Source organism: Dermochelys coriacea, chromosome 11, assembly GCF_009764565.3.
Source record: "Dermochelys coriacea isolate rDerCor1 chromosome 11, rDerCor1.pri.v4, whole genome shotgun sequence".
Classification (NCBI taxonomy): Eukaryota; Metazoa; Chordata; order Testudines; family Dermochelyidae; genus Dermochelys; species Dermochelys coriacea.
The window spans coordinates 2,003,426-2,021,491 of NC_050078.2; the positions used below are offsets into that span (position 1 = coordinate 2,003,426).

At 60.3% G+C, this 18,066-nt stretch overlaps 1 protein-coding gene across 1 annotated transcript in view; it reads right to left on the reverse strand.

The window, feature by feature from the left end:
- Nucleotides 1-11,331: 11,331 nt before the first annotated feature.
- WNT6 (Wnt family member 6) overlaps nucleotides 11,332-18,066 on the reverse strand; it is a 30,104-nt gene continuing 23,369 nt past the window's right edge. Inside the window, exons 3-4 of the mRNA XM_038421940.2 lie at nucleotides 13,783-14,084; nucleotides 11,332-12,032 (exon numbers count right to left, since the gene is read on the reverse strand). Of these exons, the coding sequence (XP_038277868.1) occupies nucleotides 11,571-12,032; nucleotides 13,783-14,084 (764 nt within the window). The 3' untranslated portion in view covers nucleotides 11,332-11,570. The remainder of the gene's footprint in view (nucleotides 12,033-13,782; nucleotides 14,085-18,066) is intronic.

Below are 18,066 nucleotides of genomic sequence, written 5' to 3' on the forward strand. Positions count from 1 at the left end.
CTGATTAGCCATATCCATAACACATCCTTGCCTGCATAGGAAATCAGATCCCAATAAGTTATTCTTTGAGTCTGACAATTTCAGTAATGAGAAAGTATGGGTCTTTCGCAGGTGACTGATTTCTACTTTAACGGGTTTAAAAAGCATAGCCATAACTCCTGGATAGAACCCAGGAGTCCTGGCTCCCAGCACCCCCTGCTCTAACCACTGGTCCCCACTACCCTCCCAGAGCCAGGGGAGAGAGCTGTGGATAGAATCAGGAGTCCTGGCTTCCAGCCCCCACTGCTCCAACCACTAGAACCCACTGCCCTCCCAGAGCTGGGAGTAAAGCCCAGGAGACCTGACTCATGTTTTGACATGGGCTGTATTCAGAACCTGGGGCAGAAGGGCCAGTTCTGAGGGAAATCTCCGGATCCCAATAAGACTGGAGACCTGAAGAGTGGGGGGAGACCCACACCCGTGGGTTGGAAAGTTGGTGTGATGGTCAAAGCGGTGCGAACCGCATCAATCTGACCTACAGTGGATGTTCCAACTGAGTGGACCATAGATGCCCAGGGGATTAAGGGGTCACATAGCAGGAACTGTACCTAACAGAGGGTCTGGGATAGAATGGGGGGGCTGATTCCCCTTACCCCTGGTTTTCCTGCTGTACCCCTTTCACCAGGTGTGTAAGTTGCATTCACTTTGTGCCCCCTGTTCAGTGCCAGATCGCTGCAAGGTACCAGACCACCACTGCCCCTCCACCACCATTCAGGACCCTGCTGATCTCAGATAAATCTGGAGTAATCCCAGAGACTCCAAGGCAGCTGCTCTGGATTAATGCCTGGGGAGCCAAAATCAGCATCTGCCACCTCACGTCTCCTCCTTCCCTCAACTAAGATCCAGCGTCTGTGTTTCGGGGTGCTCCTGCTTTGGGCTGTGGTGATCAGACTCCCAGGGGCTTTAGCCTGGCTCCCTGGCCCTCTGTGCTGACCACCAGACCACGCAGTCTCCCTAAATCATTCACAAGAAGAAAGGCCCAGCAGCCCTGCGGTCATGGCCGGCGAGGCCACGCCAGGCACCTGGCATCAGTTCCCAGTTGCAGCTCTGGGCTGGTAGGGGAGGAGAACCGAGTCCGTCGTTGCTCAGGAGCAAGCCCTGCTGGCTGGCTGAGGGAGTGTCTGGAGCTTCCCCTGGGGAACCCCACCCCCTCTAGCACGTGCTTCTCCGAAAGGAAAAATAATCCAGTGTTTTAAAAAGGGACTAAGGTGGCTCCCCCCAGGCCTTTACAACCCAAGGGCCAGCGTGGGGGCACAGGGCCCAGCTGGCACGGTCCAAGGATGAGGGACCAGGAGAGAAGAAGATCAGAGCCCCTGAGGGCAAAGCAGCCGAGGAGCTGATCCCGCAGACATCCACGGGAGAAGAGATAGATGGGGCTGCAGATGGCACATGGGTGCCAAGCGGGGTGGGGCACACTGGGGAGCATTGCTGTGTCTATTCAGTGAAGGGGCAGGGATGTCTCACCAGCCTTACATTGCCCCCCCTCCCAGACCCTAGACTCCAACATCCAGCTGTTTGTGGGATGCTCAGGGCAGGGAATGAGCCTCTTTCCGTGGGCGTGCAGTGCCCTGCACACCAGAGCCTCGGAGCACGACTGGAACAGAAGTAACCGAGCCGCCTGGCTTTTGTACCGGTTATCAATCATGTGACCTTGCCACCAGCCAATCACCGTGCATGGTTCTCTGGGCTTGGAAGCCTTCCTGTGGCTGCGGATGTCAGGATGCCAGGCCAGGAGTCCTGATTGGCTGACACTAACCTCAGTTTCCATAGCGCCTTTCCCCTCAAGCGCTACAAACTGTGGCTCATGCCACCTAGCATGGAAATGCAGCCCCCTCTGGGGTGGCCACGGCAGCTGATTGACAGTCACACAGTTAGTGCCTGGCCTGGTTACTACTCACCAGGGCTCTTCTCGTTCCATCATACAGGCGTATGGAACGGAACCGGGAGCAACATAGCACTTGTACGCGCAACAGGGTCAGGCCTGGTCATTGGGGTAGCTAGGAGAGCGCTCAGAAAACTCTGGATGCTGTGTCAGGTGGTCTCATAGGCAGCCATGAACTGCCCTGAGGTGCTGCCCTGTGGCCCCAACTGGGCCTTTTGCACACGGTGCTTTAACCCCGGGGTCCTGGCCTCATCTCAGCTGAACCTTGCCCTTGTGGTTTCTGTTCCTGCCCTGAACGGTTTGAAGCATTGCCGTGCGGCTGTCAAACAGCTGCTGCCCTCCCCCAGAGACGGCTGCATTTCAGCGCTGCGGGCACGTCAACCGTCCGGCTCAAACACCCTTTGAGGTCCTTTCGGAAGACGCCATAGACCCAGCACATGATTATTCCCATACAGGACCCGAAAGCTTCTTCCGGGGGCTTCTTCCTCAAACTCCCAACCCTGGGGAGCAGCCCGGTTTTATTTGGGGGGGGGAATTGGGAGGGGCTATTGCAATGACTCACCCTTGCTGCTATGACCCTGGCCATAGTGACTAAGAGGGGACGGGTGCCAGGCCGGTTCTGCGGTCCCGCACTCTGACGCATTCCAAGGAGACACTTTCCCAGCTAGCAGGAGCTCTCCCCTGGGGCCGAGCTGGAAGACAACGAGGATCTGGGCCGGGCTTGGCTTCTGGGAGATTAGCTGCGGTCGTGGTGTCCAGCTGCAGTGCTGCTGGGGGCTGGGCTGCTGGGAGACGTCTCCCTGTGCTCGGGAAATAGCTTTGCTTTTAATCGAAGCCCTGCAGAGTGAGCCAGACACGACGCTGCTGGCTGCCTTGCCACGGGGACCAGGCGCATTGCGAGTGCTGGCAGGCGCTGAGGTTTATCCCAGGGACCTTTCAGCCCTCGGGCCGCAGGGACCGAACATGGGTTCCAAGCAGATACTGGCAGCTGTAGAATCCCCGGGTTAGAGATGGAAACCATCCCCCTCTCCCTGCAGGCCAGACCATCAGATGAACTCAGCACGTTGAAAATCTGGCTCCCCAGGTCAGGATCAGCCCCCGTTTCTAGCACCTCGCCCAGTCTAGTGTCAAGTGTCCTGTGGGATGGGTCGCTGGGTGCAGCCTCGCACATTTCACTCTCCAGCCCTTCCCCTGAGGCTCAGCCTCCAGGTTCCCTTTGCCAATCTCATGCTGCTCATTGCTCCTAGCTAGGCCTCTGCACGGCGTCCGGCTTGCTGGTAACACTTCCCAGGTATCCGCATTCTGGGCCCACTTCCCCCCGCACCAGCACTCAGCCAGGTCAGGCAGATTTTGCTCTTTTAGGCCCCGATTTGGCCAGGTACTTGAGCACGTGCCAAATCGTTTGCTGACTCAGGGTTAAATCTCGCCTCCTAATGCAGTCTCCAGCCCCCTGATCATTTCTGTGGCTCTTCTGACTCCCGCTCCAGTTTGTTTCAGCCCCAAAGGCAGCAATTCCCCTTTAAGCTAATAATCTATTTCATTGTACCCTTTCTGAGTGGTTCTGCCAGCAGTTTCAGTTCCTATCTCCTTGGAGTACAGATCATTATCTAGATTTTTTCAGACTCCTTTCCCGTCATTGGCCCCCGTTGTCATTTACTCCAAACTTTCTTAAAATGTCTCCTTTTGTTTTTTTTCTCAAATGTCCCATCCCTGGTCTCAGGCCAAAGGGGAATTTTTTCCCTGAAAGTTTGATTAAAATAATCTGTCCAATTGTTTTGGAGGCTGGGCGACTGAAAGGCGAATGACGTGCTTTCCCCTTAACAAAATGAAGATGCTCACATTATAGATTTTTTTTAAAAAAATCAGAAGACTAGAAGCTCCTCTGTGGTCCCTGGGGCCGATGCTGGAGGTTTCACAATGTGAACTGAGCCACAGAGCGTTCTGCCAAAGAGCAACAATGACATGAACACACACACACACACACACACACACACTCTCTGACTGTGGGTATCTATTTCACAGCCTGCAGGACGGCATGTACAAATTAACCGCAGAAAATGAGGTTAATTCAGAAGTGAGGGTTTCGAAGCGTGGCTAATCTGCCCACATGGCATATGCCAGATTCGTGGGCCAGCCTCTGATCTCAGTTACGATGGTGTAAACCTGAAGTAACGCCAGCTTTGAGCTAGCGTGAGATCATAACCTGGCCCAAGATTGCTAATAGAATGACCCCACCACAGATCGTCAGCAGGGGCTGCGTGTCCGACCCTCTGGTCCAAAGCACAGGCCTCTATTGCAGAGTTAAAGGAGTAACTCTAATAGCTAGCAGCAGTAGTAGGCTGCTGTCCTTCAACCGGTCCCCAGTTACAGCTCACATTCCACTGGGAAGCCCCTTCGTCACTCAAGCCTTCACCATTCCTACAAGCTGCCTGTGCAGTGAATGTGTCTTGTGTTGCCCACCATCAGACTTGGATTTCGGCTAGCATGTGCCCTGTGCCACGGCAGAGCCTGTTGCCAGCTGCACTGGGGATGGGCCCAGGGACGGGGTACAGCCCCCAGAGGTCCTCACAGGATCCTGCAAAAGTATTTCAGCCAACCGGCTGTCTGCAAACTAATGGCTTTTGCTCTTCACGGCTCGTTACTGTTTTTGGTGTCTGATTGGTCATTTAAAACACTGGGGTTGTTTCTGCTTCCTGTCTGGGTGACTGAAACTACGGTCTAGTGCAGAGGGCCAGCAGGAAGCCAAGGCCCCACTTAAGGTCCAAGTAGAGTGGCTCCCCCTTGCACACGGTGGATCATGGGAGCCCAGCATAATTAGCTGGCTAGAGTCTATGTGCACTTCTGCCCTCACCTGGCTATCATCAGAACCCTCCCAGTACAGGGTCTATGACACACAGAACCTCCCACTGTGTGTCATAGGCCCTGTACTGCAAACTCTAATGGAGATTCTCCTTTCGCTCAGGTGATCAGGGCCAGAGTTTGAAACAGTAGATCCAGGATGTATTCCCAGTGCCATGTCGCCATAGTGAGAGGCCAAGTGACAGCCAGGAAGCCCTAGTGGCTTTAGTTTGTTATAGTACAGTCCTTACCCCGCTGCACTGAGCTGGGGGGGGGTCAGGTGGCTGGGGAGGCTGCCCTGACTCAGGGCCCTAAGGCCGAAGTCCAGGGGCAAATGGGCTGTGGTATCCCAGGGCTCAGTTATCTCCATGACCCCGGGGGGATCCTCTGGGGTTCTCCAAAGGTAAGTCGCTCTCAGAACCTGGCACTCTGGGTTGTTCTTTAGGGCTGTGTACTGCAGAGCCCGGCAGATGCACCATGTGCCCTGCTGGGGGCGTTTTAACCTTCAGCCACGTGTGGCTTTCAGAGTGATGGGTCTGTGACTCCGAGTCCCCCAAGCCGGTGGCCTTTGCCTCCCATGCTGGCCCGGGAGCCTGGACAGCGTCCTCCCCCTGACCATCAGTGGCCACCGGCGCCGCCTGGCAACTCAGACCTGGGCTAGTTACTGCTGCAGGCACCAGGAGCAGCCCTGGGTGGCCACAAGTGCTAATCTGCGCAGAGAGCTGGCCCCGGGGCCCTGGCTCCAGGGCAACCGGGTCATCCTGTTTGTCTATCCGAACTGGAGGAGGCTGTCTGCTCCACCCTGCTCAGAGCTTGTAGTTCCAGAAAACAGGACCCCTCAGCCGGGTCCATTTTGGGGGGCAGTGAGCCAGACAACCCCGTCTGCGCTTCACTCCTCGTCCCCAGCCAGCCCCAAACTGAAACTCTCTCCAGCCTCCCTCCTCTGGGCTTTGTCCCTTTCACAGGCCAGGAGGTCACCGGATTCCTTTGTTCTCCAACCCTTTAGCTCTCACCTTACAGGGGGGAAGGGCCCAGGCCATCAGTTGTCAGGAGACAGAGTGTTGGCCATTTATGTACCCTGGCCCTTTGCTCTGCAACAATTATACCCACTTATCCCAGCCACTAGAGACTTAAGAAATGCCTAGGGGAAACTGAGGCACCCCTACAGTATTCAGAGGAAACATTAAGAACAGTCCCACTTCATCACAGTGAGTCATGGGACGGTGAACAATTAATGACGGCCAGCCCTACGGGAGGAGGGCTGTGTGTGCAGACGCCCCGTGTCATGACTCAGAGCCACGTCACCGAGCCCCTCAGGGCATTCGGGGGGGAGGGGCTGGTGACACACTGTGCTGCCTAGAAGCCCATTAGCTCGCCACTCATGCACTTGTCCCAATGGGCTTTGGCCAACGGTTCCCCAGCCGTGGCTGTGGGTCTGCGCGCCAGGCCAACCTCTGCCAAGCATGGTGTTTCTGGGCACCCGAAGGGCTTAGCTGGCACAGCAGCTGCTCATAGGCTTTTGGCTGAGCAGCTACTTAAAGCAGGGAAACCTACCAACGGGCTCCTGTGGCTTGGACCAGCACCCATGTGCCTCGGGCATCGCTGGCAGAAGGAGGTTGTTATTGTAGGGTCGCTTGTCCCTGCTGGTTCATGGTTGTGTGGCTGCGTGTGAGAGACGGGCTTTGCGCGCTGGTTTGTTATTGTAGGGTTGCTCAGAAGCGCTCACCCCTGCCCTCTCAGATCTTTTCCCTGCTGGCCAGACGGCAGGAGCCTGTGTATTCTGGAGAGTCTTTCGGACCAGGAAACACGAAAGCTTATGCTCAGATAAATTTGTTAGTCTCTAAGGTGCCACAAGTCCTCCTTTTCTTTTTGCGAATACAGACTAACACGGCTGCTACTCTGAAACACGCCTAGGAAAGACAATCCTGCAGCTGGAGATTTAAATCTGTGCTGCCTGCTCACTCAGCAGATACCCGGGTGGCTCCAGCTCAGCCTCAGACACTCAGGGTACAGCTACACTGCAGTTAAAGGCCTGTGGCTGGCCACCCCAGTTGAGGAGTTGAGCCCACGGGCCCAACCCAGCCCCACAGGCGGTCCTGGGGGGGGCCAAGCGACGGCACCATCACAGTCTAACATCGGCACCATCTACTGGGACCAATCGTGGTGGCTACTTTTGGAAGGGCCCTGCTGCCTTTTGTCTCCCAGTCTGACCCTTGGCGGGTGCCTTGGTGCTGGGAGATGCCCCCGGCCAGGCGCTGCCCCTTCGACTCACGTCCTCCCTCCTCTGCCCTTGATGAGCCCTTGGGAGCTGGGAAAGGCAGATTCTCCCGAGCCAGTTTTCTCCTCCTCCCTGCACCCTGGAAACAACCCCCCCTTTGCCCCTTGGCTTACCCGGGCCCCTGCGGGTGGGCGGCCGAGCTCAGTGCAGCAGGGGGCAGCCCGATGCTGTGGGTCCTACAGGAATGCCAGCTACCATGCTTGGGGTAGTTGTTTTCATGGGTTCTGTGATTCTCCAGCGGCCAGCCAAGCTGGTGGTTAGAATCCAGGCCACGGGAGGGCAGGCCGAGCCCCACAGCAACCCAGGATGGAGCTGACCAGGCAGACACGATGGTCCCATCTCCCTGGCATGGAGCAGGCCCCTCCCTGCACCCAGCCCTATGTGGGAAGGAGAGGGGGGCAAAAGGCCTGCAGTGGGGGAGGAGCTGAGTAAGTAAGGGGGAACGTGTATATGTGCATATGCACGTACACAGCTGTTTGCATCTCGGGGCTTGTGCGTACGCATGTGTGTACACGGGTGGCTCTGTGCACTTGTGCTTGTGCACACATGCTCCTGTGCATATTGTGTGTGCGCTTGTGTCCATGCACACCTGTCTTTGATCGCGCATGGATGTGTGAGCGTGGACAGCAGCTCCCTCATCCCTGTTAGTGGCAGGGGGCTACAGTGGCCGGACCCCCAGCTTCCAGATGCCCAGTGCCCTGCCTGGCTCCAGGGTTAAAGAACCAGCCCCGGGGAACAGCCCAACTCACTTTCTGCGCCTGGCAATTTGCTCCAGGGAAGCTCCTGCCCAGAGGCGACTCAGCTGGTGGCTGGAACGAGCCTCTGGGTGTTTGCTCTGGGCACCCCTCCCTCTGCCGGGCAGCACCCTGGCACCATGCAGCAGCTGAAGCGTTCCAGACGGGGCTTGGGTGCTCAGAGGCGGCTTCGTGGAGGGGCTGCGGGTCGAGAGGCCAGCCCTGGATGGGGAGCTCAGGCAGGCCGGGGCACCCAGAGCATGGGGGGCTGCAGCCGGTGGACACACCACGCTGGGGTGAATTCACCCCATTTAGGGGGAGAAGGAGGGAAAGTCCCTAATGCGCCCCCCTCCCCCTCCTGCTGGCCTGTTACATCGGCCCAGGGCTCCCTCTGCTGGCCAGAATGGGACATGCATGGGCAGCTTGCCGAGCATCCCCCTCCCGCCACCCGAGAGCAGCTGGCTCTGGGGTGTTTCTGCGGTGATGCTGGGACGCAGCGGGGGAGGGGTACTATGTAGACCCCCAGGATGCTGCAGTGAGGTCAAAGGCATGTTCACCCGCCCCAGGGACCCTCTGACAGATTGAGGGGATCCCGGTTCTGCTCTGCTGCCATGTGTGCAGGGGGTGCTTCCCAGCGTCGGCTCTGGGCCACACTGGGCTGCAGCTCCCCCCACCCCGCCCCGAAGCAGGGCTCTGTCGGCCTCCCCAAAGCAGCCACTATCTGATGCTAGCCAGCCAGAGAGTGAATGGGCCATGGAGACTGAGCCCCCAGGTGTAGCTGCTGCACCCCCAGAGGTGGCTGCATTTTAGCGGGGCTGTGGCACAAGCCAAATAGAGGAACAGGGCCCAGGCCCCTCACTCCCACCATCAGCTCCCACTGGTGCCCCTCAATCCTGACCCACAGGCTCTTTTGCTAGCCCAGCCCTGGGCCCCTCTTGAACACAGATGGGCCTGTTGGCTGAAGGACTCGTGGTTTAGTGAGTCAGCCAAACAGCCACTAGCAACAAGAGCCTGAGACCCATCAAACTCACTCCACCCATGCTCTACAGTCTGCTTGCTCCCCGTCCCAGAGGGGGTAGGTCAGTGCACACAAAAGCGTGCAAATACACACACACAGGCAGTCACAGTAAAACACACACACACAAGCGTGCACACACACGTGCACATGCTGGCATACACAAATGCAAGTGTGTTCGCACACTCACACAGTGGCACTCTCACAAGCATGCAGGAATACACGAGCATGCGCACACATGCGTACAGAGGCACTCACACACACAAGCATGCACACACACACAATACCAGGTTTTCATGCCAGGCTTCCTTGGCTCTTCCTTTCCCACCTCGGTCCAGGCAGCAGCTCTGGGCAGACACAGGCAGGCGCTGTCCGTTCCTCCCTGATGGGCTGTAGAGCCAGAGCTGGCACATCTAGTGGCTGCCACGCCAGCCCTCTCGGGGCAGCGTTAACCATTTACCAGGGTGCTTTGTGATCCCCAAAGCAGCGCTTCCCTCCCTGGCAGGGGGCGGGTGTGATGCGAAGAACCTAGCGGAGCCATGCATGGTCAGCAGGGGGCAGTTCCGGTGCCCCTGCAGCACCCCCCCTAAGAGACTACACCCTGACTAGCCGCCCCTGCTGGAAGGAAATGTCTTTCTGCAGGTGTTTAATTAGCCTGCGGAACTCACTGCTACTGGATACATTATTGAAGTACAGAACTCAGCGAAGGGTCAGGTGTTTCTATGGCCAAGAGCAGCCTCTGCAGTGACATTACCAAGGAGAAGCCTGGCTCACACTGTCCCTCCTCCTCAGGAACACTCCCAGGGCAGAAAACTTTTCCAGGGGGCCCCCCGAAGCGGCCAAGCCAACCATTCCTCCAGCAAAACAGCCAGCCAATCAGCAGAGCAAAACCAGCTGCCAATCAGACCATGGGGGGGCACCCCCAGAAGTTGGCACCCAGGGTGAGCACCTGCCTCAAACCCAGCCCTGCTCCTCTTGCTTCAGGGCACGCGTGGGGATCAGGCCAGCCCTTGGGTGAGCACTGCATGGCAAGGTGCTGGGGGCTTCTCCCTTCGCCCCCAACACCGGCCGCAACAGGCCATTGACCGTCCCCAGCATGGAACGGCCCATTGACCGGCCCTGCAGCCATCTAGGAAGGGCTGACCAGGCTCCCCACCCTGACATCTCTGCTGCCTCAGCCACCTGGCCCATCTCTCCCCTACTGCCCACTCCCTGCTGCCTCCCGAGCCCAGATCACTCTCCGTCAGGCGCGTCAGGCGTGACCCTCCCATGCACGAGCCCGGAGCACATGGGACAGTACCAACCACTGCCAGCTGGGTCCCGATGCCCAGGCAGAGCCGGGCGAACAGCTGAGTCGGATGGGTTGGGGGCAGGGCCAGCAAAAATTGTGACAAACCGACGTTGGTTCACGTCGAACCGAATCTGAACTTGGTCAGAATTTGGGAAGGGGTCAGAAAAATCACTCGAAAGGGGGAGGGTCCCGGAGCCTGGAGATCTGTGTTGCAGTTTTACAGCCCCATGGCCAAACCCTGCCAGCCCGCGTCCACTGGCACCGTCCATCTGCGGGCATCTCATTGTAACGTAGATGTACCCTGAGCGACCTAGCAGCTGGGCTGATGGTTATAAAGGGGGCAGGGGGCTGGGGCATGCAACACAGAGCCCCAGCTACTTCCGCTGGCTGTCTTCAGACAGTCCTGGGGGGCAAGAAAGTGCATTTCCCTTGAACCACTGATGGGTCTGAAAAATCTCACCCGGGTCCAGGCCTGGCTCTGCTGCTAACTCTCCAGGCCGCATTCGCATTGGCTTTGCCTCGAGTCCCATCTCTGTGCAGCGGAGATGGGGGGAGCTCCTTGGCTGGAGGGGGTGCTAGCTGGCAGCGGTACCGGCGATCAACACCCCCCCTTGGAAATGAGCCAGGCTCCAGAGTGAGGAGCTTGGCAGGAGTGAGCTGTGGCCTGGGCTCGTTAAAGGGGGGGGGAACCTGACTTGTTTGCTGCCAGTGAAAGATGCACGTCAAGCGGCGTGCTGGGTCCATGCCACCTTGGAGCGGAGAGCGCCCCCTACTGAGTCACCAGCGCCATTTCCTGCAGCATGGCGCCCCCCCGCGGGCCCCCTGTGGCTTGGGGCTCAGCATGGCCGCAGGGGGGACAGAGACCCCAGGACTAATCAGCTTGAGAGGTTCGGGGGGAGCCGTGCCCAGGAGTCTGGGCAGATGTGGGCTGGACCAAGCGTATGTTCAGTTCATGAACCGGCTGGGCCCCGAACAAATCTCCCCTGTGGGGTGTGGCAATGTGTGGGTGCCCCCGGACAAGGTCCCCTCTGGGGCACGGCCACAGCAAGCTGCCCCCCAGCCAGCAGCCCCTTCTGGGGTGTAGCAAAAGCTGGCGTTCCCTCTGCAGCCCTGCTCCAGGAAAGGGGCAGGACTCTGTTTAAATATCTTTATTAGTGTCACCCCCATGCCCACAGAGCCCCTGGCCCGGTGGCTGCAGGGGCCCGAGGAGGCAGTCGGGAAGGGGCAGCCCGGGTGCCACCATGGCCTGATATGGGTTCACTAGTGAGGGAGTCCGGCCTCATCCCTGCTGAGTCTGTGTGCGTCTCCCCCCGGCGCAACCTGGCCCCCAGGCCTCGGTGCCCCTGGCCGGCAGGGCAGGGCACAGCAAAGCCCCTCCCCGGGGCTGGACGGAGACCCTCCCCCAGCGCCCGCGTCCGGGAGAGAGGGAGCTGCCGGGCAGCCCGGGGCTGGCCCGTCGGGTGTGGCCGGGGCCAGCTGGCTCCCTGGCCGGCTCACAGACACAGGCTGAGCTCCTGGTGCACGCGGCACTTGCGGCACTGCACCACACAGCACCAGTGGAAGCGGCACAGACAGCTCTCCTCCAGCACCACGGTCTCGGCCCGGTGCCCGCGCCCACAGCACAGAAGGTCGCAGCCGCTCACGCCCGGGGCGGTGCTGTTGCACACCCGGCCCCGCGTGCCCGGCGAGCCCGTCTTGCGGTTGGCGGCACAGAAGTCGGGTGAGTCGGCCGAGTAGACGAGATCCTGGCGGTCGGGGGGCTTGATGCTGCGGCCCACAGGGAGCAGCGTCTTCCCGTCGTTGGCGCCCATCACCTTGAAGGCCCCGTTGAAGCGTTGCAGCAGACGGTCGCCCACCTCGCGGAAGTGAGGCATCTTCTTCCAGCAGGTGTGCAAGGTGCAGGAGCCTGACAGGCCATGGCACTTGCACTCCGTCCGCATGTAGCTCCGCACAGCCTGGAGGAGACAGGGCTGCTCAGCGGGGCCCGGCCCCAGCCCCCTGCCCCGCACTGGGGTCCCCTGCCTGGCCCCCTGGCACTGCCCTCCCCCCCACTCCTGCATCTGCCCAGAGCTTCTCATCAAACCCCACCGGGATGCCAGCCCCCCCAAAGGAGAGGGGTATACCGGGTGCTGGACAGTTGGGATGTGGGGGTATAGGAGTGTCCGGGGGGGCCATAAGGGCAGCTGGACCCAACCTCACCAGCCACCTCCCAGCAGAGACTGGACCAGTGCCCACCTGAGCCGGCCAGGGGCACGGCTGGGGATGGGCACCAGGCCAGGGAGAGCTTGGAAGGGGGCTGGGCGCGGGCAGTGCCCAGGCAGGAGAGTGGGGCTGAGGTCACTAGGTGAGCCTGATTTGGGAAGAATAAAACTTGGTTCTGCAGCAAGGGCCAGAGCAGATTTGAGATGGGGGGTTTAGAATTGGGGTGGGTATCAGGCTTTCCAGGGCCGGGCAGGCACCCTGCTGGTGGGGGAGGGTCATGGGGGAGGGAATTGTTGGGGGTAGGTGGGGAAGGTGCGTGTGTGCTGGTGGGTGTCAAGCAAATGAGCAGCTATGTGTGGTACATGGTGCATACTTGGTGGGCAGCATGCAGCTGTGCCTGGACAGTGCAGTATTGGAGGGCAGTCGCCGGGGGGGTTGGCACTCAGTGGGCCGTGTGGCTGGGCAGCTCCGTGGCAGGGTGGGTGAGTGGAACTTGGTCAGCAGTGTGGCAGGGCAGGGGAATGGTACTTGGTGGGCAGCATGGCCAGGCCATAGCAGGGCCGGGGGGGGTTGGTACTCAGTGGGCAGCGTGGCCAGGCAGTACTGTGGCAGGGCCATGGCAGGGGAGGGTGGTACCTGGTGGGCAGCATGGCTGGGCAAGATCATGGCAGGGCAGGGATTGGTACTCGGTGAGCAGTGTGGCCGGGCCGTGGCAGGAGTTGATATGCGGTGGACAGCATGGCCGGGCAGCGCTGTGGCAGGGTGGGTGGGTGGAACTTCATGGGCAGTGTAGCAGGGCAGGGGGATGGTACTTGGTGGGCAGCCTGGCTGGGCTGTGGCAGAGAAGTGGGGGAGTGTGGTTAACAGGTGCCCTGCTTATTGGATGGGGCGGGGTGGGGAGGACGGGGTAAGGGGGCCAGCCTGGTGGTGGTAGGGCAGAGGCAGTGTGGTTGGCAGGTGCCCTGCCCATTGGGTGGGGAGGACGGGGTAGGGGGCTGGCCCAGTGGTGACAGGTTAGGGGGAGTGTGGTTGGCAGGTGCCCTGCACATCAGGTGGGGCGGGGGTGTGGAGGTTGGGATGGGGGGCCGGCCTGGCGGTGGCAGGGCAGGGGGAGTGTGATTGGCAGGTGCCCTGCCCGTCGGGTGGGGAGGATGGGGTGGGGGTCCGGCCCGGCAGTGGCAGGGCAGGGGGTGAGGTTGGCAAGTGCCCTGCCCGTCGGGTGGGGAGGACGGAGTAGGGGTGCTGGCCTGGCAGTGACAGGGCAGGGGGAGTGTGATTGGCAGGTGCCCTGCCCGTCAGGTGGGGAGGATGGGGTGGGGGGGCCGGCCCGGCAGTGGCAGGGCAGGGGGTGTGGTTGGTAGGTGCCCTGCCTGTTGGGTGGAGAGGACGGGATGGGGGGCTGGCACGGAGGTGGCAGGGCAGGGGGTTTGGTTGGCAGGTGCCCGGCCCATCAGGTGGGGAGGATGGGGTCGGGGGGCTGGCCCAGCCTGGTGGTGGCCTTACCAGGCGCCCAGCCTCGTTGTTGTGCAGGTCGATGAGGGTGCGGATGTCACTCTTGCCCTTCTTCCGCTTGGCGTCCATGAACTGCCGGGACTTCTCGTAGCCGAACTCCACGTCGTCCCCACAGCCGCCCCACTCCCAGGTGGAGCCCTCGGGGCCCGGGCTGGCCGTGGGCAGAGGGGGAGCCCGGCTCCGCGTCCCCTCGCAGCTGCACTGCAGCAGCTCGCCCATGCTGCAGGCCTGGGTGACGGCGTGGCTCACGCCGGCCGCGGTGATGGCGTAGACGAAGGCCGTCTCCCGGATATCTGCGGGGGGAGGGGGAGGGAAGCAGCATCAGCCGGTGGCCCCCGGGGCGATGGAGGCTGGCGGGTACCCCGTGGGGGGATTTTCCCAGGGGCTGTGGCGTGAGCACACCTCCGGGCTCGGGCAATGCCACTCTAACCCTGCCCCTGCCCTGGCATCTCCCCTTCCTGCCCCAGGCTGCCGTGGGCTGTGCAGTGGGTACCCTGTGCTGCCCCAGAGGTGGCTGTTGGTCTCCTGTCAACCGGGGTGGGGGGGGGTGTCCCTGTGTCTGGTGTGCAAAAGGCTCTGCCGGGAGAAAGAGTCTTGGAAAATGTAACATCCCCACCATGAGGCCTCTCTCTGCACGGGGGCTCACTGGTCACTCTCGGACCTTGGGGGCGGGGACAGAGGGGTTCTGTGGGGCAGGTGGGGACAGGGGCTCGGGGTTAGGGCTGCGAGGAGGGTTGCACTAATGCTCTGGGGCAGGATGGCAGCTGGGGGGATGCTGCAGCTTGTCCAGCCTGGCCAGGTTCCCTTCACTGTCCCGCAGCCCCCCACCCAGTCCCTCCAAGGTGGGTTAACCCCATCCCCCACCCCAGGGGCAGCTTCTGGAGCCAAAGAGAGGGGGCCATAGATCAGAGTGGCCAGAGGCTGTCCCCGTGTGCAGCACCCCAACCACAGGAATCAACGCATCTCTTGCCCTCCCACCCCAACTCCCTGAGCCCACAAAAGCATGGGTCCCCTCCTCGAGCTAAAGGCAACTCCCCATTAGTTACAAGCAGTATAGGGACTTTGACCCACAGCTGAGCGGTACTGACTGCAGTCAGTAGACGGCAGAAGCGAGTAGCTCAACATTGTGTCAGTGACGGCTCTGAGCCCTCAGGGGGCGCCAGGAGATCCAGGCAGCTAATGCCCCAGATGGCCTCAGCTCCCCCCGCCCCAGAGCTGCAAAGTCTGAGAGTCCAACTGGGCGCTGGGTGGGAGGTGACGGAGCTGGGGAGGCCCCACTGGGGCCCATCTCCCCCTCCTGGGGCACATGCCAGGCTGCCCTGCCCGGTGCCTCCCCATGGGGCGATGCTGGGGCGCTCACCGCCCTCCCCCACTCTCCCAGCAGCAGCCTCTGCCCTGTGGGATTATTTCTTATGAGCGTCATCTCCCCATCTCTGCTCCGGGACACGAATTCCAAGCATCTTTCCCCTGCCCGGACCTGCTCCAGCAGCCCCAGCGAATGATTCGAGCAGCATCACCCCATCAGCTGCGGCTCTGGCACTGCAGCACTTACTGCAGGCTTTGGGGCCCATCCAGTGCTCGGCAGGGCCCCCAGCCCTCCCCCTGCAGCCCATGTGGGAGCCCAACTCCTGGCCCCAGCGGGGCCGTGGGGCCTGGCCGCGGGGGGCATTGTGGTAGTCCTGTGGATCCTCGTTCAGGATAGCCGCCCCCCATTGGGCCAGGCGATGCCCAGATGCCTAGGGAGAGACCACCCCTGGGCTAAAGACGACATGCTCAGAGACAAGAGAGCGGGCTAGGAGGGGCACCACTGTGACGGGCGCAGGCCGGGTGTGTGGGGTGGTGGGGGCCAGGGGAGGGGATGAGGCGACGGAGTTGACCTGCCTTGCAGATGCATTTGCACTGGGCTCATCACTGTGGCATCTGGGCACAGAGCACCCAGCAGCGGTCGCCCAAGGGGATCAGAGCCCCCAGACTCTGCTGTTCTCAAAGCAGGGGGTCCCCCCTCACTGGTTTCCAGACACGAAGCTGCCTACACTTGCTGCTCCGCACTTGTGTCTCCGCTGTACCATCTCAGACGTCTGCTAATGCAGAGCCTAGCTCAGGCATGGGGCAGACCCCTCAATGCAGCAACTCTGCACAGGACCCAGGCAGCCTGGTGAGCTCCCCACGGCACACTCTGTGTCCAGAAGGGCGAGCGTGAGCTTCAGCCGTGCACGTAGGGAACGTGTCTTGGAGCCGGCGTCACCTCGGCACATGGCATCGGCCAGACCAGGACCCACGTGGAGGCCCCACGTCCCGCACTGTCCCGCACGGTGCCTCATGGGGAAGGGCTCGGAAAAGGGCCCCCAGCAGGCGAGGGCTGGAAAACCTGCCCGAGAGCGAGAGCCGTGCCGGCTCCACCTGGCGAGGTATCCAGGAGACGGCTGAGCGGTGACTGATCAGCGTTCAGAAGGACCTGCCCGGGGAGGCGATCTCTGACAGCTGATGGCGCTTTGACCTAGCAGATGAAGGGCTAACGAGACTCAGCGGCTGATACTGGCATTAGAAAAGGTTCAGAGAAGGGCAACTAAAATGATGAGGGGTTTGGAACGGGTCCCATAGGAGGAGAGATTAAAGAGGTTAGGACTTTTCAGCTTGGAAAAGAGGACACTAGGGTAGGATATGATAGAAGTCTATAAAATCATGAGTGGTGTGGAGAAAGTGAATAAGGAAAAGTTATTTACTTGTTCCCATAATATAAGAACTAGGGGCCACCAAATGAAATGAATGGGCAGCAGGTCTAAAACAAATAAAAGGAACTTCTTCTTCACTCAGCGCACAGTCAACCTGTGGAACTCCTTGCCTGAGGAGGTTGTGAAGGTTAGGACTATAACAGGGTATAAAAGAGAACTGGATAAATTCATGGAGGTTAAGCCTATTCATGGCTATTAGCCAGGATGGGTAAGGAATGGTGTCCCTAGCCTCTGTTTGTCAGAGGATGGACATGGATGGCAGGAGCGAGATCACTAGATCATTGCCTGTTAGATTCGCTCCCTCTGGGGCACCTGGCGTTGGCCACTGTCAGCAGACAGGATGCTGGGCTGCATGGACCTTTGGTCTGACCCAGTCTGGCCGTTCTCATGTTCTTATGCTAGAGCGACTCAGAGTAGACGTAAGTTGCAAATGTTTAACGGGGACAGGAGTTACCCATTGGACCCCTGGCGGCCTGGGCTGGGTTCTCCATCGCTTGACGGCATTCCAGGAACACCGGCTGTGTCTCTAACGGCTCGGTGCTAGTCCACTGCCTGCTCGGGGCTGGATGCAGGAGTTGCAGGGGAGCTCAGCCATGCTGGTCCCACGGGGCCCCATCCAGGAGTCCTGAGCTGGCATTTTTCATCCTTCTGAGCCGGGACGTTCCCTGTCCTCCGGGGTAGGGCCCTGGCGTCACCGCAGCCCCCAGAGCTGCAGGTCCATGGTCCTACCAATGGGAGAGCCCCACGTCATTCCAGGTGGGAAAGCTGGTGTGTGGGACAGGGCTCCCACCTCTCCCCTTGGGAGATCATGGTAGGGGCAGGAGAGCAGGGTGGGTTCCTCCTTCTGTTCTCTGTCCTAAGGCAGATCCATGGCCCCCGGAGGGCTGGAGTGGGGGTCACAGCACAAGCCACTGCCCCTCACTGCTTCCTACAAGAGCCCGTGGGAGGGGAGAGCTGCTGGCTCAGGGCTGTGGCCAGGTGAGGCCGTGTGGTGGACACAGCAGCTGACAGCACAGTACATGTGCATGGAGCAAAGGTAAGTGTGGGCGCTGCATTCATCATGGGGGTCCCTGCAGTCCTGCCGAGGGGGAGCCCTCAGAACCAGAGCCGGCCTGGCCTTAGGAAGTGGGGTCACCGGCACATTTAGTGCCCTGACGCTTGTGGGGATGGGTCTTTGCTGTTCCCTGGGACAGCGCATGCCTCCCTCTGAGAACTTACTGGCCTCACAGCGAGTGGGAATGGGCATCGCCTGAGAAATCTGGGCACTGGCCCTGCTGGGATAAATGTCTCCAGAGCAGGGAGCTGCTCCAGACACATGCAGGATGCCCCAGCCCCTTTGCAGCAGCTGGAGCCCAAAGGGAAGGTGGGCGTCTCATTGGGTGCACAAGGCAGTGGTGTGCACAGGACCGGGTGCTCCCGTGGGGATGTGCTGGCAGTTTGCTAGGTGGGGTAGCCCAGAGGTACAGCTGCGGCCCTCGGAAGTGACAGTTCCCCCCATGCAATGCTCCATGTGTCATGGCATCCCCGGGCGATGCTCTGGAAC